Source organism: Oncorhynchus mykiss, chromosome 15 (assembly GCF_057628025.1).
Source record: "Oncorhynchus mykiss isolate SJ-2025 chromosome 15, ASM5762802v1, whole genome shotgun sequence".
In the NCBI taxonomy this organism is placed as follows: Eukaryota; Metazoa; Chordata; class Actinopteri; order Salmoniformes; family Salmonidae; genus Oncorhynchus; species Oncorhynchus mykiss.
The window spans coordinates 80,743,459-80,765,844 of NC_143036.1; the positions used below are offsets into that span (position 1 = coordinate 80,743,459).

The 22,386-nt window shown below is 42.3% G+C and overlaps 1 protein-coding gene across 20 annotated transcripts; it reads right to left on the minus strand.

The window, feature by feature from the left end:
- Positions 1–3,820: 3,820 nt before the first annotated feature.
- On the minus strand, positions 3,821–21,999 carry LOC110518655 (NLR family CARD domain-containing protein 3). 20 transcript variants are annotated; one of them, XM_090201327.1, is made up of 12 exons: positions 21,704–21,923; positions 20,254–20,337; positions 20,026–20,079; positions 17,759–17,997; positions 15,195–16,995; positions 14,410–14,583; positions 12,644–12,817; positions 12,348–12,518; positions 8,994–9,164; positions 7,280–7,453; positions 6,188–6,234; positions 3,821–5,136 (listed from the first exon to the last, which is right to left on the minus strand). In XM_090201327.1, exons 2-12 carry the CDS (start codon positions 20,262–20,264, stop codon positions 4,562–4,564), a joined length of 3,591 nt encoding a protein of 1,196 aa, XP_090057453.1. In that variant the 5' UTR covers positions 20,265–20,337; positions 21,704–21,923; the 3' UTR covers positions 3,821–4,561. The 20 variants fall into 20 exon arrangements, with proteins under 20 accessions (XP_090057453.1, XP_090057460.1, XP_090057454.1 ...); XM_090201334.1 differs by having other exon boundaries at positions 17,759–17,907; positions 21,704–21,808; XM_090201328.1 differs by lacking the exon at positions 21,704–21,923 and adding an exon at positions 20,765–21,128.
- Between the last annotated feature and the right edge of the window lie 387 nt (positions 22,000–22,386).

Consider the following 22,386-nt stretch of genomic DNA (forward strand, 5'->3'; position numbering starts at 1 on the left):
TAAGGCTGTTATTCCATTGGAGTGCTGAAGAGACATTTAAGGCTGTTATTCCATTGGAGTGCTGAAGAGACATTTAAGGCTGTTATTCCATTGGAGTGCTGAAGAGACATTTAAGGCTGTTATTCCATTGGAGTGCTGAAGAGACATTTAAGGCTGTTATTCCATTGGAGTGCTGAAGAGACATTTAAGGCTGTTATTCCATTGGAGTGCTGAAGAGACATTTAAGGCTGTTATTCCATTGGAGTGCTGAAGAGACATTTAAGGCTGTTGTTTATGCCATTGGAGTGCTGAAGAGACATTTAAGGCTGTTTATGCCATTGGAGTGCTGAAGAGACATTTAAGGCTGTTATTCCATTGGAGTGCTGAAGAGACATTTAAGGCTGTTATTCCATTGGAGTGCTGAAGAGACATTTAAGGCTGTTGTTTATGCCATTGGAGTGCTGAAGAGACATTTAAGGCTGTTATTCCATTGGAGTGTTGAAGAGACATTTAAGGCTGTTGTTTATGCCATTGGAGTGCTGAAGAGACATTTAAGGCTGTTATTCCATTGGAGTGCTGAAGAGACATTTAAGGCTGTTATTCCATTGGAGTGCTGAAGAGACATTTAAGGCTGTTATTCCATTGGAGTGCTGAAGAGACATTTAAGGCTGTTGTTTATGCCATTGGAGTGCTGAAGAGACATTTAAGGCTGTTGTTTATGCCATTGGAGTGCTGAAGAGACATTTAAGGCTGTTATTCCATTGGAGTGTTGAAGAGACATTTAAGGCTGTTGTTTATGCCATTGGAGTGCTGAAGAGACATTTAAGGCTGTTATTCCATTGGAGTGCTGAAGAGACATTTAAGGCTGTTATTCCATTGGAGTGCTGAAGAGACATTTAAGGCTGTTATTCCATTGGAGTGCTGAAGAGACATTTAAGGCTGTTATTCCATTGGAGTGCTGAAGAGACATTTAAGGCTGTTATTCCATTGGAGTGCTGAAGAGACATTTAAGGCTGTTATTCCATTGGAGTGCTGAAGAGACATTTAAGGCTGTTATTCCATTGGAGTGCTGAAGAGACATTTAAGGCTGTTTATGCCATTGGAGTGCTGAAGAGACATTTAAGGCTGTTTATGCCATTGGAGTGCTGAAGAGACATTTAAGGCTGTTTATGCCATTGGAGTGCTGAAGAGACATTTAAGGCTGTTATTCCATTGGAGTGCTGAAGAGACATTTAAGGCTGTTTATGCCATTGGAGTGCTGAAGAGACATTTAAGGCTGTTATTCCATTGGAGTGCTGAAGAGACATTTAAGGCTGTTATTCCATTGGAGTGCTGAAGAGACATTTAAGGCTGTTATTCCATTGGAGTGCTGAAGAGACATTTAAGGCTGTTTATGCCATTGGAGTGCTGAAGAGACATTTAAGGCTGTTATTCCATTGGAGTGCTGAAGAGACATTTAAGGCTGTTATTCCATTGGAGTGCTGAAGAGACATTTAAGGCTGTTTATGCCATTGGAGTGCTGAAGAGACATTTAAGGCTGTTATTCCATTGGAGTGTTGAAGAGACATTTAAGGCTGTTGTTTATGCCATTGGAGTGTTGAAGAGACATTTAAGGCTGTTATTCCATTGGAGTGCTGAAGAGACATTTAAGGCTGTTATTCCATTGGAGTGCTGAAGAGACATTTTGAACGATATTAAACCCAGGTTTTGATTTATATGGGCTAACATGTATTTGGTTTGCTGTGATTCTAGTTCTTTTAACCCTGTTTTGGTAGTTAAACCTTCTGCCACCTGACAAGCCTCCAATCTAGTACTAAACCTTCCCCTACCTGACAAGCCTCCAATATAGTACTAAACCTTCCCCCACCTGACAAGCCTCCAATCTAACACTAAACCTTCCCCTACCTGACAAGCCTCCAATCTAGTACTAAACCTTCCCCTACCTGACAAGCCTCCAATCTAGTACTAAACCTTCCTCCACCTGACAAGCCTCCAATCTAGTACTAAACCTTCCCCTACCTGACAAGCCTCCAATCTAGTACTAAACCTTCCCCTACTTGACAAGCCTCCAATCTAGTACTAAACCTTCCCCTACCTGACAAGCCTCCAATCTAGTACTAAACCTTCCTCCACCTGACAAGCCTCCAATCTAGTACTAAACCTTCCCCTACCTGACAAGCCTCCAATCTAGTACTAAACCTTCCCCTACCTGACAAGCCTCCAATCTAGTACTAAACCTTCCCCTACCTGACAAGCCTCCAATCTAGTACTAAACCTTCCCCTACCTGACAAGCCTCCAATCTAGTACTAAACCTTCCTCCACCTGACAAGCCTCCAATCTAGTACTAAACCTTCCCCTACCTGACAAGCCTCCAATCTAGTACTTCTAGCTATAATGGATTTCCCCTCCACAGTGATCTTAGTCTGGGTTGTCATGGTTTCCCCTTCACAGTGATCTTAGTCTGGGTTGTCATGGCTTTCCCCTCCACAGTGATCTTAGTGTTGGTTGTCATGGCTTTCCCCTCCACAGTGATCTTAGTGTTGGTTGTCATGGCTTTCCCCTCCACAGTGATCTTAGTCTGGGTTGTCATGGCTTTCCCCTTCACAGTGATCTTAGTCTGGGTTGTCATGGCATTCCCCTTCACAGTGAGTGATCTTAGTCTGGGTTGTCATGGTTTCCCCTTCACAGTGATCTTAGTCTGGGTTGTCATGGCATTCCCCTTCACAGTGATCTTAGTCTGGGTTGTCATGGCATTCCCCTTCACAGTGATCTTAGTCTGGGTTGTCATGGCTTTCCCCTCCACAGTGATCTTTGTGTTGGCTGTGAGAAGTATTAAATGTGTCCTGTTCTACTAGTGCTGAGGAATCCCAGGATTTGTTATCTCATATTAAAGACATGTATTTATGGCAACGTCATCAATTCTTAAATCATTGCAGAATCAGTAACTGTCTAGTTCTCCCTGAAGAAGGTGTCTCCTCTACTCCAATAGGCGCTGATGTTTTCTGCCTCCCCCTGCTGGTAAAAAGGTGCAATTACATTGTTCAGAATCATCATCCATCCACCAACACATACACCTGGTTCAAGCAAGGTAAATAACTTGCATAGAGACGTTATATTCAACTCCCCTTGGTAACATTTGAATTGATCCACATTGCAGTTATTCCTTATTTACCACTAAAAAAACGAAATGATAAACATCAGAAAATAATTCCTGGCCCGAGGGATATCCGCTGAACAGAACATTAGGAACTTCTTCCTATTATTGAGTTGCAAACCCTTTTTTGCCTTCAGAACAGCCTCAGTTTGTCGTGACGTGGACTCCACGAGGTGTCGAACACGGGCCGGCATCCCTGTGCAACATGATCATTCCAATGCTTCACACAGTTGTCAAGTTGGCTGGATGTCCTTTTGGGGGGGGGTGGGTGGACCATTCCTGGCACCTACTACCGTACTCCGTTTAAATATGTCGTCTTTCCCCATTCACCCATTGAATGGTACACAATCCATGGTTTCAGTTGTCTCAAGGCTTAAAAATCCTTAACATGTCACTAGGCTACGCTGCCTCTAACCGCTAGGCTACGCTGCCTCTAACCACTAGGCTACCCTGCCTCTAACCACTAGACTACCCTGCCTCTAACCACTAGACTACGCTGCCTCTAACCGCTAGGCTACGCTGCCTCTAACCACTAGACTACGCTGCCTCTAACCACTAGGCTACGCTGCCTCCCCATCTAACATTATACCTTTGTGTAACGGGCTAGTCCATAAACAACCTGTGATATATTATTAGATCTACATTTAATTTTTCATGTGTAATTACAGGAACAAAAGTGAAGAAACTTTGGCCAAACTTCAGTTTTATTGCATTTATTCAAATACCATTTAAAACAATTCAAACTCTTTATTCCATCGTCTTCATTTCACACAGGTCAAGATATATCAGACATTATAAACCGGGTGGTTGGAGCCCTGAATGCTGATTGGCTGACAGCCGTGATATATCAGACATTATAAACCGGGTGGTTGGAGCCCTGAATGCTGATTGGCTGACAGCCGTGATATATCAGACATTATAAACCGGGTGGTTGGAGCCCTGAACGCTGATTGGCTGACAGCCGTGATATATCAGACATTATAAACCGGGTGGTTGGAGCCCTGAACGCTGATTGGCTGACAGCCGTGATATATCAGACATTATAAACCGGGTGGTTGGAGCCCTGAACGCTGATTGGCTGACAGCCGTGATATATCAGACCGGGTGTGACAAAAACATGTATTTTTACAGCTCTAATTACATTACCCGTTTATAATAGCAATAAGGCACCTTTAGGGGGTTTGTGGTAATATGGTCAAGACCGGATTGAATGGCCAATATGACCATCTAGAATCAATACTAACTATCTATTTTACAACTGATACTACATCTAAATGATGTGTGGGAATAGGGGAATTATCAATGACTTAACACGCCATTTAAACCAGTCAAATCGCAGATTTCCCAGGGAGCCGTTTTCTAATTAAGCAATAAGGCCCGGGTGCTGTGATTACACGGCGTCTCCTTACTACCGAACAGGACCGTGATTAGAGCGAAACATCACGTTGTGTTTTTGACACAGGGGCCACCACCTGACACAGGGACACTGAGGAGTGACACCAAACAAACAGCCCTGGGTAGAGGGGCTCGGTAAATGTGGTGTAGAATGTGTGCAGGTGAGTCAGTGTATCCGAACAGACCTTGTAGAAAGACATCGTGCCGGCTGGCCAGTCCAGATACAGTCCTACTCTGTTGGACGGGGGGGAGGAGGGGGAAGGTATGGTAGTGAGCTTACTATTGATCCAGGCCATGTAACGGTCATCACAACAGACCAGACACCAGGCTTTGTCACTAGGTCCAAGCCCACTGTCATCACCCCTTCCTGACCGATTGATGCCTTTATATGTCACACCGATATGAGCTCCTCTCCCACTCCACTCTACCTCCCAGTAACAGCGCCCTGACAGACCCTCTGTACACAGCACCTGGTCGAAATCCTGAAATCTCTCCGGGTGATCAGGATACGGCTGCTCCTCTGTCCTCCATGTCACCGTTCTGTTCTCCTCAGACAGAGAGAGGTTTCTGCTTGCTGTGTTCGGGTCCAGTGAGAGCACACAGCCATCTGATGGGGGAGACCAGGACACAAATTACAAATCAACATCATATCAGAATGATAATGTTTCTAGGTATTAAAGAGCCCCATCCGAATGATAATGTCTCTAAGTATTAAAGAGCCCCATCAGAATGATAATGTTTCTAGGTATTAAATCAGAATGATAATGTTTCTAGGTATTAAAGAGCCCCATCAGAATGATAATGTTTCTAGGTGATTAAAGAGCCCCATCAGAATGATAATGTTTCTAGGTATTAAAGAGCCCCATCAGAATGATAATGTTTCTAGGTGTTAAAGAGCCCCATCAGAATGATAATGTCTCTAAGTATTAAAGAGCCCCATCAGAATGATAATGTTTCTAGGTATTAAATCAGAATGATAATGTTTCTAGGTATTAAAGAGCCCCATCAGAATGATAATGTTTCTAGGTATTAAATCAGAATGATAATGTTTCTAGGTATTAAATCAGAATGATAATGTTTCTAGGTATTAAAGAGCCCCATCAGAATGATAATGTTTCTAGGTGTTAAAGAGCCCCATCAGAATGATAATGTTTCTAGATATTAAAGAGCCCCATCAGAATGATAATGTTTCTAGGTGTTAAAGAGCCCCATCAGAATGATAATGTTTCTAGGTGTTAAAGAGCCCCATCAGAATGATAATGTTTCTAGATATTAAAGAGCCCCATCAGAATGATAATGTTTCTAGGTGTTAAAGAGCCCCATCAGAATGATAATGTTTCTAGGTATTAAAGAGCCCCATCAGAATGATAATGTTTCTAGGTGTTAAAGAGCCCCATCAGAATGATAATGCTTCTAGGTATTAACGAGCCAAGGGAAAAGGTCCAGTCAGATTTGTTGAATGATCATGTGTTATACTGTATGATCATCACCCCAATCAATAATCCCAACAGAGCGAGGTCCTGTTAGTGTAACCACACACACACACACACACACACACACACACACACACACACACACGCTCTGAAAAACGCTCTTTCTTCGAGTCCACTTGAAATAAGACTAACAGGATTGTTTTCTTCCCAGCAGTCAACACTCACATTTTCTAAGCCCATGTTTTATTGTGTACTGTCCTCCATGTTCCACACTGTAGGGGGTAAGAAGAACAGACAGGCAACGTCCACACAAGGTCACCACATCACACCGTCCAGGTCATGGGAAGTATGTTTGGCTTACAGTACATGTAATTATCATAACTAACCTGATAGGTCAGAAACATGTCGTACAGTACGCATACATTAGCATAACTAACCTGATAGGTCAGAAACATGTAATTATCATGTACCGTAAGACATGTTTCTGAGCCATCAGGTTAGTTATGGTAATTTATGTCTACTGTAAGACATGTTTCTGAGCTATCAGGTTAGTTATGCTAATTTATGTATACTGTAAGACATGTTTCTGAGCTATCAGGTTAGTTATTCTAATTTATGTGTACTGTAAGACATGTTTCTAAGCTATCAGGTTAGTTATTCTAATTTATGTATACTGTAAGACATGTTTCTGAGCTATCAGGTTAGTTATTCTAATTTATGTGTACTGTAAGACATGTTTCTAAGCTATCAGGTTAGTTATGCTAATTTGCATGTACTGTAAGACATAACTAACCTGATAGCTCAGAAACATGTCTTACAGTGCACATACATTAGCATAACTAACCTGATAGCTCAGAAACATGTCTTACAGTGCACATACATTAGCATAACTAACCTGATAGGTCAGAAACATGTAATTATCATGCACTGTAAGACATGTTTCTGACCTATCAGGTTAGTTATGGTAATTTACATGTACTGTAAGACATAACTAACCTGATAGCTCAGAAACATGTCTTACAGTACACATACATTAGCATAACTAACCTGATAGGTCAGAAACATGTAATTGTCATGCACTGTAAGACATGTTTCTGACCTATCAGGTTAGTTATGGTAATTTACATGTACTGTAAGACATAACTAACCTGATAGCTCAGAAACATGTCTTACAGTACGCATACATTAACATAACTAACCTGATAGCTCAGAAACATGTCTTACAGTACGCATACATTAACATAACTAACCTGATAGGTCAGAAACATGTCTTACAGTATGTCACTCAACATGGACTGACATAAACCCTCTACGTACTTGAGTTTCTCCAGTCTGCAGTGTGGATCCTCCAGTCCAGCAGAGAGCAGTCTGACTCCCGAGTCTCCTAGGTGATTGTAGCTCAGATCCAGCTCTCGCAGGTGTGAAGGGTTTGACTTCAGAGCTGAGGCCAGAGAAGCACAGCCTTCCTCTGTGACTTCACAGAATGCCAACCTGCAGAGAGTTTTAACATGATTCCAAAAACACACAGCTATTCTATGGTGGTGAACATAGACTGGCTGTTGTATCCATGTGTACATATATTCATAATAGCATTACTGTGGTGTTATTTGCATAATATCTGCAATACAGCATCTGATTGGGAAGCACTGGCCTATGGCCAATCAGATGTTGTTTTGATGTTTGGCCATATGCCAGTGGTTCCCAAACTTCAATACGGCATCTGATTGGCCATATGCCAGTGGTTCCCAAACTTCAATATGGCATCTGATTGGCCATATGCCAGTGGCTCCCAAACTTCAATACGGCATCTGATTGGCCATATGCCAGTGGCTCCCAAACTTGGGGGTCGGGGGATGGGGTCCCCCTGATAAAATGTGTCATGTTTAAAACTGAATGTTCGTTCTCTTCAGATGGTTCTAGAATTCAACCTGTGAGTGTCACAATGCCCTCATGGCTTTCAGGACCTACATTTAAAGACCGAGCGCAGTCACAATTCTGTGTTTCAGATCATATTGTACAACAGAGGTGTTTGATATCACATCGTACAACAGCCGATTTAAACTAAGAGTGTGAAACTGTGGAGAAAAAAAAACGTGATCCGTGTTATTTCCTGATTGGTTGGTTGGTTGAAAATACAATGTACAACTGAACCCTTCTGATCAGCAGGTTGGCATGGGCGGGAGTTTGGGCTTTCCATTGTGACATCACCATGCGGGTAAAAATTGGTTAATAGGACCAATAACAAAAGAGAGTTTCTAAAAACCTCTCTGCCAATCACGGCGCTGTCATGTCATCGTTAATGTGTTGGCATGGGCGGGAGTTTGGGCTTTCCATTGTGACATCACCATGCGGGTAAAAATTGGTTAATAGGACCAATAACAAAAGAGAGTTTCTAAAAACCTCCCTGCCAATCACGGCGCCGTCATGTCATCGTTAATGTGTTGGCATGGGCGGGAGTTTGGGCTTTCCATTGTGACATCACCATGCGGGTAAAAATTGGTTAATAGGACCAATAACAAAAGAGAGTTTCTAAAAACCTCCCTGCCAATCACGGCGCCGTCATGTCATCGTTAATGTGTTGGCATGGGCGGGAGTTTGGGCTTTCCATTGTGACATCACCATGCGGGTAAAAATTGGTTAATAGGACCAATAACAAAAGAGAGTTTCTAAAAACCTCTCTGCCAATCACGGCGCCGTCATGTCATCGTTAATGTGTTGCGATCACAAGGAAAGCATCGCTCTCCTTTTGTTGCTCGTAATGTGAAGACAGGTCAAGTCAACGTGGCCTTCGTCAAGCTACACCATTCATAGTTATTGGACTCACATACAGACAAACTAGATCGCCACAACAATTACAATATTTGATATGAAATTATCACAGCGTTGCTTGTAAAATGAAATCAAAAATAGAGTTTAAAAAGTAACAGCTCCATAAGTGTCAGTCAAGACACAGTCAGATTTATATCTGAGTTTGTTCATTAACAAACAGATGTGGGGAACTGTTATCACCTAAATACAGAGGAAAACTGACCTCAGAATCTCCAGTTTACATGGTGAATCCCCCCGTCCAGCAAAGAGCAGCTTCACTCCTGAATCCAGCAGGTCATTGTTACTCAGATCCAGCTCTCTCAGGTGTGAGGAGGAACTGAGAGCCGAGGCCAACACTTCACAAGATGCTTCCGTGAGTTTACAGCCAGAGAGACTGCAGATACAGAGGCAATACATGAGGTTTCCTCTGAGTTTCACAGCAGTTGATGGTAAATTACAAACTCTGAAGATAAAACCTGTTGGATTACTGAAAACAAAGTCATTCAACCGGCAAACGAGCCTTTTACACTTTCAGAATGTCTCTCATGTCGTTATTACAGATGTCCTGGTCACTCCGTCGTCGTAGAGAATGTTCCCGCACGGCAGGAAATGGAAACTTGTAATGTATTCAAGGTTTTAAAAAGGCTTTTAAAGTTTGTATCTTCCACTTTAAAAACGTCAGACTTGATTTGCCCTAACGAAGATTTTAAAAAGTATCAAGCCCTACAAAAACATCCATTAATTATAATCCACATAATAATTTCCTGTTTCTGTAGGGAAAAACATTTGCGGTGAGAAGTTGGTCAAATTAAGACAGCACATCTGTATGTGTTGGGATCGCTTGAGGGGACATCGACTTGAGTGAATATGACTGCAGTGTTGCCTAGGGAATATGAATGCAGTGTTGCCTAGGGAATATGAATGCAGTGTTGCCTAGGGAATATGACTGCAGTGTTACCTAGGGAATATGAATGCAGTGTTGCCTAGGGAATATGACTGCAGTGTTACCTAGGGAATATGACTGCAGTGTTACCTAGGGAATATGAATGCAGTGTTGCCTAGGGAATATGAATGCAGTGTTACCTAGGGAATATGAATGCAGTGTTGCCTAGGGAATATGAATGCAGTGTTGCCTAGGGAATATGAATGCAGTGTTACCTAGGGAATATGAATGCAGTGTTACCTAGGGAATATGAAAGCAGTGTTGCCTAGGGAATATGAATGCAGTGTTGCCTAGGGAATATGACTGCAGTGTTGCCTAGGGAATATGACTGCAGTGTTGCTTAGGGAATATGAATGCAGTGTTACCTAGGGAATATGAATGCAGTGTTGCCTAGGGAATATGAATGCAGTGTTACCTAGGGAATATGACTGCAGTGTTACCTAGGGAATATGACTGCAGTGTTGCCTAGGGAATATGACTGCAGTGTTACCTAGGGAATATGAATGCAGTGTTACCTAGGGAATATGACTGCAGTGTTGCCTAGGGAATATGACTGCAGTGTTGCCTAGGGAATATGAATGCAGTGTTACCTAGGGAATATGACTGCAGTGTTGCCTAGGGAATATGAATGCAGTGTTACCTAGGGAATATGACTGCAGTGTTGCCTAGGGAATATGAAAGCAGTGTTGCCTAGGGAATATGACTGCAGTGTTACCTAGGGAATATGACTGCAGTGTTACCTAGGGAATATGAATGCAGTGTTGCCTAGGGAATATGACTGCAGTGTTGCCTAGGGAATATGACTGCAGTGTTGCCTAGGGAATATGACTGCAGTGTTGCCTAGGGAATATGACTGCAGTGTTACCTAGGGAATATGACTGCAGTGTTACCTAGGGAATATGACTGCAGTGTTGCCTAGGGAATATGACTGCAGTGTTGCCTAGGGAATATGAATGCAGTGTTGCCTAGGGAATATGACTGCAGTGTTGCCTAGGGAATATGAATGCAGTGTTACCTAGGGAATATGACTGCAGTGTTACCTAGGGAATATGACTGCAGTGTTGCCTAGGGAATATGACTGCAGTGTTACCTAGGGAATATGACTGCAGTGTTACCTAGGGAATATGACTGCAGTGTTACCTAGGGAATATGACTGCAGTGTTGCCTAGGGAATATGACTGCAGTGTTGCCTAGGGAATATGACTGCAGTGTTACCTAGGGAATATGAATGCAGTGTTACCTAGGGAATATGAATGCAGTGTTACCTAGGGAATATGAATGCAGTGTTACCTAGGGAATATGAATGCAGTGTTGCCTAGGGAATATGAATGCAGTGTTGCCTAGGGAATATGACTGCAGTGTTACCTAGGGAATATGACTGCAGTGTTGCCTAGGGAATATGACTGCAGTGTTGCCTAGGGAATATGACTGCAGTGTTACCTAGGGAATTTGACTGCAGTGTTGCCTAGGGAATATGAATGCAGTGTTGCCTAGGGAATATGACTGCAGTGTTGCCTAGGGAATATGAATGCAGTGTTGCCTAGGGAATATGAATGCAGTGTTGCCTAGGGAATATGAATGCAGTGTTGCCTAGGGAATATGACTGCAGTGTTGCCTAGGGAATATGACTGCAGTGTTGCCTAGGGAATATGAATGCAGTGTTGCCTAGGGAATATGACTGCCGTGTTGCCTAGGGAATATGACTGCAGTGTTGCCTAGGGAATATGACTGCGGTGTTACCTAGGGAATATGAATGCAGTGTTGCCTAGGGAATATGACTGCAGTGTTGCCTAGGGAATATGACTGCAGTGTTGCCTAGGGAATATGAATGCAGTGTTGCCTAGGGAATATGACTGCAGTGTTACCTAGGGAATATGACTGCAGTGTTGCCTAGGGAATATGAATGCAGTGTTGCCTAGGGAATATGACTGCAGTGTTACCTAGGGAATATGACTGCAGTGTTGCCTAGGGAATATGAATGCAGTGTTGCCTAGGGAATATGACTGCAGTGTTGCCTAGGGAATATGAATGCAGTGTTGCCTAGGGAATATGACTGCAGTGTTGCCTAGGGAATATGACTGCAGTGTTGCCTAGGGAATATGAATGCAGTGTTGCCTAGGGAATATGAATGCAGTGTTGCCTAGGGAATATGACTGCAGTGTTGCCTAGGGAATATGAATGCAGTGTTACTTAGGGAATATCATTGTTTTCAAGTGAGGTACACTGCATTTTCTAGTGTCCATTTGTGGTCATGTGCAGACAGAGTTTGGTCCTACACCCTGTCATATGCTAATGAGGCCCTGTGGGAACCTTTTTTAAATGTGATTTCTAAGGATCCTCACTTAGCTGCTTGCTACCTCGTATGTTGCTTGTAAATGTGAAGACACGTCAAATCAACAAATCAACATGCCTTTATAAAGTTAAAACTATTCATAGTTTTCGGACTCACGTTTTACCAAACTAGATTGAACAACAATTACAATATTTGTCAAAAATGTCAAAGTTTAAAAAGGACCAGCTTCATAAGTGTCAGTCAAGAGACAGTGAGGTGTTGGATATATTGAGTTTAATGCCGAGTTTGTTAACAAACAGATGTGGGGAACTGTTATCACCTAAATACAGAGGAAAACTGACCTCAGAATCTCCAGTTTACATGGTGAATCCCCCCGTCCAGCAAAGAGCAGCTTCACTCCTGAATCCAGCAGGTCATTGTTACTCAGATCCAGCTCTCTCAGGTGTGAGGAGGAACTGAGAGCCGAGGCCAACACTTCACAAGATGCTTCCGTGAGTTTACAGCCAGAGAGACTGCAGATACAGAGGCAATACATGAGGTTTCCTCTGAGTTTCACAGCAGTTGATGGTAAATTACAAACTCTGAAGATAAAACCTGTTGGATTACTGAAAAGAAACAATCCAACCGTATTACTGACCTTAGGATCTCCAGTCTCCAGATTGAATCTTCTAATCCAGGAGAGACATGTTGCACTATTGAGTCTCCTAGATGATTGTCACTCAGGTCCAGCTCTCTCAGGTGGTTGGGGTTTGACCTCAGAGCTGAGACCAGGGCAGCACAGCCTTCTTCTGTAACTCCACAGCCTGATAGCCTGCAGGGTCATTCCATATGAAACAATCAATATAGCCTGCAGGGTCATTCCATATGAAACCATCAATATAGCCTGCAGGGTCATACCATATAAAACCATCAATATAGCCTGCAGGGTCATTCCATATAAAACCATCAATATAGCCTGCAGGGTCATTCCATATGAAACCATCAATATAGCCTGCAGGGTCATACCATATAAAACCATCAATATAGCCTGCAGGGTCATTCCATATAAAACCATCAATATAGCCTGCAGGGTCATTCCATATAAAACTATCAATATAGCCTGCGGGGTCATTCCATATGAAACAATCAATATAGCCTGCAGGGTCATTCCATATGAAACCATCAATATAGCCTGCAGGGTCATTCCATATGAAATCAATCAATATAGCCTGCAGGGTGATTCCATATGAAACCATCAATATAGCCTGCAGGGTCATTCCATATGAAACCATCAATATAGCCTGCAGGGTCATTCCATATGAAAATCAATCAATATAGCCTGCAGGGTTATTCCATATAAAATCAATCAATATAGCCTGCAGGGTGATTCCATATGAAACCATCAATATAGCCTGCAGGGTCATTCCATATGAAACAATCAATATAGCCTGCAGGGTTATTCCATATAAAATCAATCAATATAGCCTGCAGGGTGATTCCATATGAAACCATCAATATAGCCTGCAGGGTCATTCCATATGAAACCATCAATATAGCCTGCAGGGTCATTCCATATGAAAAATCAATCAATATAGCCTGCAGGGTCATTCCATATGAAACAATCAATATAGCCTGCAGGGTCATTCCATATGAAAATCAATCAATATAGCGTGCAGGGTCATTCCATATGAAAATCAATCAATATAGCCTGCAGGGTCATTCCATATGAAAATCAATCAATATAGCCTGCAGGGTCATTCCATATGAAACAATCAATATAGCCTGCAGGGTCATTCCATGTGAAAATCAATCAATATAGCCTGCAGGGTCATTCCATGTGAAAATCAATCAATATAGCCTTTTTATTTTACCTTTATTTAAGGCAAGTCAGTTAAGAACAAATTCTTATTTTCAATGACGGCCTAGTGGGTTAACTGCCTGTTCAGGGGCAGAACGACAGATTTGTACCTTGTCAGCTCAGGGGTTTGAACTTGCAAACTTCCGGTTACTAGTCCAACGCTCTAACCACTAGGCTACCCTGCCGCCCCAGCCTGCAGGGTCATTCCATATGAAAATCAATTAATATAGCCTGCAGGGTCATTCCATATGAAATCAATCAAAATAGCCTGCAAGGTCATTCCATATGAAATCAATCAATATAGCCTGCAGGGTCATTCCATATGAAATCAATCAAAATTGGCTGTTTTTGTCCTCTCCCTTTTACTTGAACAAAAATGTCCAATCATGTACAGTACACCTGTTAGAGACCCATTTTAGACGCCCCCCCCCCCATTCTAACATGAGACACCCATATCCTCTCATCACTGATAAAGATGGAAAATTGATTTTGATACCATTCTACATCTTATAAAACAGTTTTCTCAAACTGTGGATCACTTATTGAACAAGAAGTGGGGTACTGACTTCAGAGTCTCCAGTTTACAGTGGGGATTCCCCAGTCCAGCAGAGAGTAGCTTCACTCCTGAATCGTTCAGGTCATTGTTACTCATGTCCAGCTCTCTCAGGTTTGAGGGGTTTGAGCTGAGAGCAGAGACCAACAGTTCACACGATGCTTCTATGAGTTGACAGTCAGCAAGTCTGCAAATACAGAGCGGATACATGAGAGAAAGGTTGTATTAAATGTTAGTGTAAGTTTAGCTTTCCCTGCTAGTGTAAACCTGTGTTACTTTTGAATGTCTGGGTGAAGTTGATAATACCAGTATGGCGCTATAGTAAAATTGTGCGCCGGCCCTTTAAGGTTTGTCAGTTGTCAAACAGTTGGCACCAGTTCTTAATTATACTATGGCTGGTCCTGTATCAGGCACGTCCTCTGTCAGGCGCGTGCTGTTTTACTTACAGAATAATTCATGTGAGATGTTTTGTGACCCTGTTTGGAGTTACTGTTTAGTAATATGGAACTCTGTTACTAAGTTAATTGTGGACACCTGTACTTTTATACCCTATACCTTTCTGGACAGGGTTCCAGCTATATTTGAGTATCTACAGTAACATGTACACGATCACCTGTCATAAGTACAGGTGTACACCATTAATACACGACTCAATACTTTTTATGATCAATTTCTATTTAAAAAAAAAAAAAGAAGCTTTTGTTTATTATTTGAAAATAAAATCTAGTCAGCCAGTGAAAGATACTGCTATACTTACCAGGATAGTGTGATGTGAGTGATATTTCCCAGAATACTTACAGAGCCTTCCTGCAGACTCTCACAGCTGGAAGCAGTCTCCTACGACCCTCCTGCGAGGTCTTGTATTTCTTCAGGTCAAACGCCTCCAGAACCTCGTCTGATATCTGCAGCATGTAGGCCAACGCTGAACAGTACGTAAGAGGCAGGTTTTTGGATCTTTTCTCTGACCTCGTGTATTTCTCGATTTCCTGCTGTACTGAATGGGTTTTCATCTCTATCAGACAGTGGAAGAGATTGATGCACCTCTCGGGGGACATGTCGGCATTCTGCATCATCTTCAGGGATCGGATCGTTTTCTTGACGCTCTCTGGACTGCTTTCTGTCTGTGTCACCAGACCTCGTAGGAGTTTCTGATTGGACGCCAGTGACATGCCATGAAGGAAGCGGACGACAAGGTCCAGATGTCCAGTCTTACTCTCCAAGGCTTTATTCGCGGTACTCTTCAGCAGCTCATGTAAGGTTCTCTCTTCAGACGTGACTCTAGTCGCCTGGAGGAAAGGCTTCAGTTCATCCATGTTCTTGGTTGTGTAACAATGGTACACGTAGACAGCGGAGAGAAACTCCTGAACGCTCAGATGAACAAAGCAGTACACCACTCTCTGAAACAACACAGACTCTTCTTTAAAGACTTGTGTGCACACGCCCGAGTACACCGAGGCTTCTTTGATATCAATGCCACACTCTTTCAGGTCTTCTTCATAGAACACGAGATTTCCCTTCTCCAGATGTTCAAACGCCAGCTTCCCCAACTTCAGAAGAGCTTCCTTATCAGACTCCAGGAGCTCCTGTTGATCCATTTCGTCTTTTCCATGACACTTCTGGTTCTTCGGGCTGGTGTGAAGGAGCACGAAGTGTGTGAACGTCTCAGTCAGAGTCTTGGGCATCTCTCGTCTCTCATCTGTCCTCGACATGTGTTCAAGGACGGTTGCAGAAATCCAACAGAAAACTGGCATGTGACACATGACGTGGAGGCTCCTTGATGTCTTTATGTGGGAGATGATTCTGTTGGCCAGGTCCTCATCATCACGGAATCTTTTCCTGAAGTACTCCTCCTTCTGTCGGTCGTTGAACCCTCGTACCTCTGTCACCTGGTCGACACACTCAGAGGGGATCTGATTGGTTGCTGCTGGTCGGGAGGTTATCCAGAGGAGAGCCGAGGGAAGCAGATTCCCCTTGATGAGGTTTGTCAGCAGAACATCTACAGACGATGTCTGTGTGACATCAGACATCATTTTGTTGCACTGAAAATCCAATGGAATTCTGCTTTCATCCAACCCATCCAAGATGAACATAGCTTTACAGGCAGCGAGTTTCTCTGCATTGACTATATCTAGTTCTGGGTGGAAGTCATGGAGAAGTCTCAGAAGACTGTACTGGAGATCTTTGACCAAGTTCAGCTCCCGGAAAGGAAGCACAAATATGATCTCCACATCTTGGTTTGCCTTCCCTTCAGCCCAGTCGAGGATGAACGTCTGCACAGAGACTGTTTTTCCGATGCCAGCGATGCCCTTGGTCAGCACAGTTCTGATGCTTCTCTCCTGGCCAGCTAAGGGTTTAAAGAGATCATTGCAGTGGATTGCCGTGTCACGCGAGGTCGGTGTCCTGCATGCCGTCTCTAGCTGCCACATCTCATGTTCATCGTTAAGCCCTTCACTCTCTCCCTCTGTGATGTACAGCTCTGTGTAAATCCTGTTGAGGGGGGTTTGACTCCCTGCTTTTACCAGGCCTTCTATCACACATTCATACCTCCTCTTCAGACTGTCTTTGTGGTTTACTATAGCTCTCTGCAGGCTGACATCCGCTGAAAGAGAAGAATAGAATTTGTTGAGAATTTTCATGTGTATCTCGCCTTGCCACATTCACTTGTAATTCCTGTGTATCTCGCCTTGCCACATTCACTTGTAATTCCTGTGTATCTCGCCTTGCCACATTCACTTGTAATTCCTGTGTATCTCGCCTTGCCACATTCACTTGTATTCCTGTGTATCTCGCCTTGCCACGTGCTGGAAGACTAGAAGCTCTAACATTTGAAAATACAAAAGGGCCGAGTGTACAAAACATTAAGAACACCTGCTCTTTCCATGACATAGACTGACCAGGTGAATCCAGAAAGATATGATCCCTTATTGATGTCACCTGTTAAATCCACTTCAAATCAGTGTAGACGAAGGGGAGGAGACGGGTTAAAGAAAGATTTTTAAGACTTGAGACAGTTGAGACATGGATTGTGTATGTGTGCCATTCAGAGGGTGAAGGGGCAAGACAAAAGATTGAAGTGCCTTTGAAAAGGAAGTGGTAATAGTTGCCAGGTGCACCAGTTTGTGTCAAGAACTGCAAAGCTGCTGGGTTTTTTCACACTCAACAGTTTCCCGTGTGTGTCAGGAATGGTCCACCACCCAAAGGACATCCAGCCAACTTGACACAACTGTGAGAAGCATTGGAGTCAACATAGACCAGCATCCCTGCTGAACGCTTTCTACACCTTGTAAAAGCCCAATATTTTGTCCAGTCAGTGTACATGGTTTGGTCCAATGAAACATGAGCTTAATGAGCAAAAGTCTTACTGTTTTCAGAGCCTCTCGCTTCATCGTTGGGTTCAGCCCGTTGCAGTAGAACTGGACGTGTCCTGAACCTCTTTCTACACCGAGGACAGCCATAGTGTCCTGACGGAGCAGGCTGCTCCCAGTGTCTGGTGATGCACCGTCTGCAGAACCTGTGTCCACAGGTGATAGAGACCGGATCTGTCAGCACCTGCTCACACACTGCACACCTGGACTGATCCTCTGACAGAGGAGACCATCCACTACACACACACACACACACACACACACACACACACACACACACACACACACACACACACACACACACACACACACACACACACACACACACACACACACACACACACGTAGATGTTAATACTGCTACTTGTGCAGAAACAGAGAAAATATAGGACATAACTCCACAAAATTCTACTCCACACACACACACACACACACAGACCACTGCTGTGTTATTCGTACTTCTCTCTCTCTGCTCAGACTATTCATTTTATTACCTGTAGATAGGCAGCACAGTGCATTCTACATAGTGTATTTCATAGTACTCTGTATATCATTCTACATAGTGTATTTCATAGTACTCTGTATATCTTTCTACATAGTGTATTTCATAGTACTCTGTATATAATTCTACATAGTGTATTTCATAGTACTCTGTATATCATTCTACATAGTATATTTCATAGTACTCTGTATATCTTTCTACATAGTATATTTCATAGTACTCTGTATATCATTCTACATAGTGTATTTCATAGTACTCTGTATATCATTCAACACATCTTCGTGCTTTATTACTATTTGATTGTCCATTTATCCACAGTGTTTGACTGTCTAGTTATCCAGTGTTTGACTGTCTATTCATCCAGTGTTTGACTGTCTATTCATCCAGTGTTTGACTGTCTATTCATCCACAGTGTTTGACTGTCTATTTGTCGACACAGTGTTTGACTGTCTATTTGTCGACACAGTGTTTGACTGTCTATTTGTCGACACAGTGTTTGACTGTCTATTTGTCAGCACAGTGTTTGACTGTCTATTTGTCGACACAGTGTTTGACTGTCTATTTGTCGACACAGTGTTTGACTGTCTATTTATCCACACAGTGTTTGACTGTCTATTTATCCACACAGTGTTTGACTGTCTATTTATCCACAGTGTTTGACTGTCTATTTATCCAGTGTTTGACTGTCTATTTATCCACAGTGTTTGACTGTCTATTTATCCACAGTGTTTGTTTTTACCTCCTTACTGACTTATTGTTCCAATATTATTAGTATTATTGATCACAGTTGAGAGGAAGCATTTCATTGTACTGTTTACACCCTGCTATATTCTGTACACACACACACACACACACACACACACACACACACACACACACACACACACACACACACACACACACACACACACACACACACACACACACACACACACACACACACACACACACACACACACAGTACTGTGAAGTTGAAAGTTTGATTGTAATAGTTCAGAAAGTTCAGTAATGTTTGTAGTCATACTGTGTGTGAATCAGGACATAGTAGTAGTAGTAGTAGTAGTACTGGTTGTAGTAGCAGTAGTAGTAGTAGTAGTGGTTGTAGTAGTAGTAGTAGTAGCAGTAGTGGTTGTAGTAGTTGTAGTGGTTGTAGTAGTGGTAGTGGTTGTAGTAGTAGTAGTAGTAGCAGTAGTGGTTGTAGTAGTTGTAGTGGTTGTAGTAGTAGTACTAGTAGTGGTTGTAGTAGTAGTAGTGGTTGTAGTAGTAGCAGTAGAAGTAGTAGTGGTAGTAGTAGTACTAGTAGTGGTTGTAGTAGTAGTACTAGTAGTAGTAGTAGTGGTTGTAGTAGTAGCAGTTGTAGTAGTAGCAGTAGTAGCGGTTGTAGTAGTAGCAGTAGTGGTTGTTGTAGTAGTACTAGTAGTAGTAGTAGTAGTAGTGGTTGTAGTAGTAGCAGTTGTAGTAGTAGCAGTAGTAGCGGTTGTAGTAGTACTAGTAGTGGTTGTAGTAGTAGTACTAGTAGTAGTAGTAGTAGTAGTGGTTGTAGTAGTAGCAGTTGTAGTAGTAGCAGTAGTAGCGGTTGTAGTAGTAGCAGTAGTGGTTGTTGTAGTAGTAGCAGTAGTGGTAGTAGTGGTTGTTGTAGTAGTAGCAGTAGTAGTGGTGGTGCCAGTGATTTTGGCCCAGGGATGTTTGTAGTCACACAGTATCGAACATGAGGTCTCATTTACTCGTAGTTCAGATATGGAAGGAAAAATGTTCATCTTACCTGTTAGCTTCCGTGTCAAGTTCCCCCGAGTGACTCATTTTAGAGCACTGACCCCTAAACAGAGATCCAGCATAGTGGTTAACACAGTGACAGCTCAATATTGAATGAGAATTCTTCTCTATTATTCATAACGTTCTCTTAGAAATCAAACATTTACTAAACTGACACATCCAAATAGTCTGGTGATTTAAATCACGTGTACATGTAGTCATGACTGCTAATTATCACCTCTTCTCCATTCCTGCCAGGATTGAATTGGATCCGCGGTAACCTCGGTGTTTAGGCGGTGTCAGAGGTGTAGCTGCTTTGTAGCTGTCAAATCAACAAGCGTCTCCACATGTTATACTTATCGCCGGCATTGTCATTGGATGTGCAGAGTTGCATTTATATAAATCCCACGCATTCGTTTTTCAAGTTCGAACACTGTCGTCCGTGATGTAATCTCGATTAGGCTGATATAAATACTTATTGTTAAGTTTAACAACACATGTTTTTTAACGAGAGTCATTTCTATACTTGTTCTGAACTTCTAACGCAGGATGGGTGCGTTCTCTCGTTTCTGGGTTGGGCAAAATCTGGGAATTCTATATCCGGTCTAACGCGTGTGCAATGGTCCAGCTGTTCTATATCCGGTCTAAATCGTGTGTAGTATGGTCCATTTGTAGCATAGTCCATTTGTGGTAGGGTCTTTTCTCAACAGAAATGTCGTGGACCAAGAGCAAAACCTGTTGTAACGTACCTCGGTTCGAATCCGAGAAGGGGAAAAAGCAGCAATATCTACAGCCTGGCACTCTGCATTCAACCCGGGCTGGTCTTGGTTATTCTAGCTCGATTTGCGTTTCCACTGCCGCAATATTATTAACAATGTCATGTTGCTTTCTAACCAATGTGACTGTGCTGTTAGCTTCTCTAATGTTGAAATGGTAGAAAATCCTTTGGCTACAACCAGAAAGATGTTAGAGAAATATCCCCCTGGTGGATATAAACTACACAAGACTTCCTCTGGGTGGAACCGAGTGGAAGTTGTATCCGCCTTGTGGTTAGTAGTTTACAAGCCTGCTAGAGTTGGTTAGCCGCAGGCAGACCAATGCACCGTTTGTAGTGCGGATGAGTTAACCAACCTGAACTGGAATCAACGTGAAGATGATCAGCTTTAAAAAAAACCCTGAGTAGATCTAGTGCTTCGTAGGATAGCCCCCTGGTCTTACTGGAGCGAATAATAACTCATCACGGTGTCTTTAAACCATCCATCTCCTTCTATCGTGTTGCTTTGTTCAACAGGTCACGTTATGCTATTAAGGAATTGTAGGGGACTAAAATGATGTAGCATCAGCCTAATAATAACACTGTTAAGAAAAGTATGGTCAATGGTTTCATACTAAATAACACGAAGCAGGAGCTTATTGTCATTTAAAAAAAACGACAATATATAGAGATGAACAAATTGTAAAATAACCATGATGTAGAAATATATGAACAATATGTTTTTGAACTTGACTCGCCCATGAGCGATTACTGCCATTTTGTATGACTGAACTGTACCTGTCCCAGGTGAAATAGACTGTTAAGGTCTGAGTGTTTGTCATGCACTTTACTAAAATAACACCATACACATACACATTTCCCTACAATAATTTCATTTCCCTACATTTACAATAATCTCTGGCAGAATTCTTACCGTGTAGCCTGAATTCACAACCAGAACATGTCAAGTCAATGAGATATGTCCTTCCCGATGACGAGTGCTCAGTATCTATGTTCTAGATACAGTTGATCTTTGAATACAATCATATCTGGCCAAAGTCCAGTGTCGCAACACCATAGTATAGCATAAACCTAACAGGTGTTTAACCTGTGGGCAGAAAAAGCCATGGTGCACTATGAAATAGTTTATAATTAAGAATGGATACAGTTTCAACATATTTCTAACTGTAAAGTGTATACCCAACGACCACTGAACATTTCAGCTAATGTAACAATGTAAAGAAATTCTAAGAATCATATGAACACTCATGTTCTTGTTAATAAATCTGACTAGACAATAGATATGACATTCTGATTGGTAAATGTTGGGACTAGACAATAGATATTACATTCTGATTGGTTAATTTTGGGACTAGACAATAGATATTACATTCTGACTGGTTAATGTTGGGACTAGACAATATATATTACATTCTGATTGGTAAATGTTGGGACTAGACAATAGATATTACATTCTGATTGGTTAATGTTGGGACTAGACAATAGATATTACATTCTGATTGGTTAATGTTGGGACTAGACAATAGATATTACATTCTGATTGGTTAATGTTGGGACTAGACAATAGATATTACATTCTGACTGGTTAATGTTGGG

Coding starts and splice junctions, on each gene's coding strand:
- LOC110518655 (XM_090201327.1), bottom strand. Junction 12,519..12,643: donor TGGAGACTGGAGATCCTAAG/GTCAGTAATACG, acceptor CTGTATCTGCAG/TCTCTCTGGCTGTAAACTCA. Junction 9,165..12,347: donor TGTAAACTGGAGATTCTGAG/GTCAGTTTTCCT, acceptor CTGTATCTGCAG/TCTCTCTGGCTGTAAACTCA.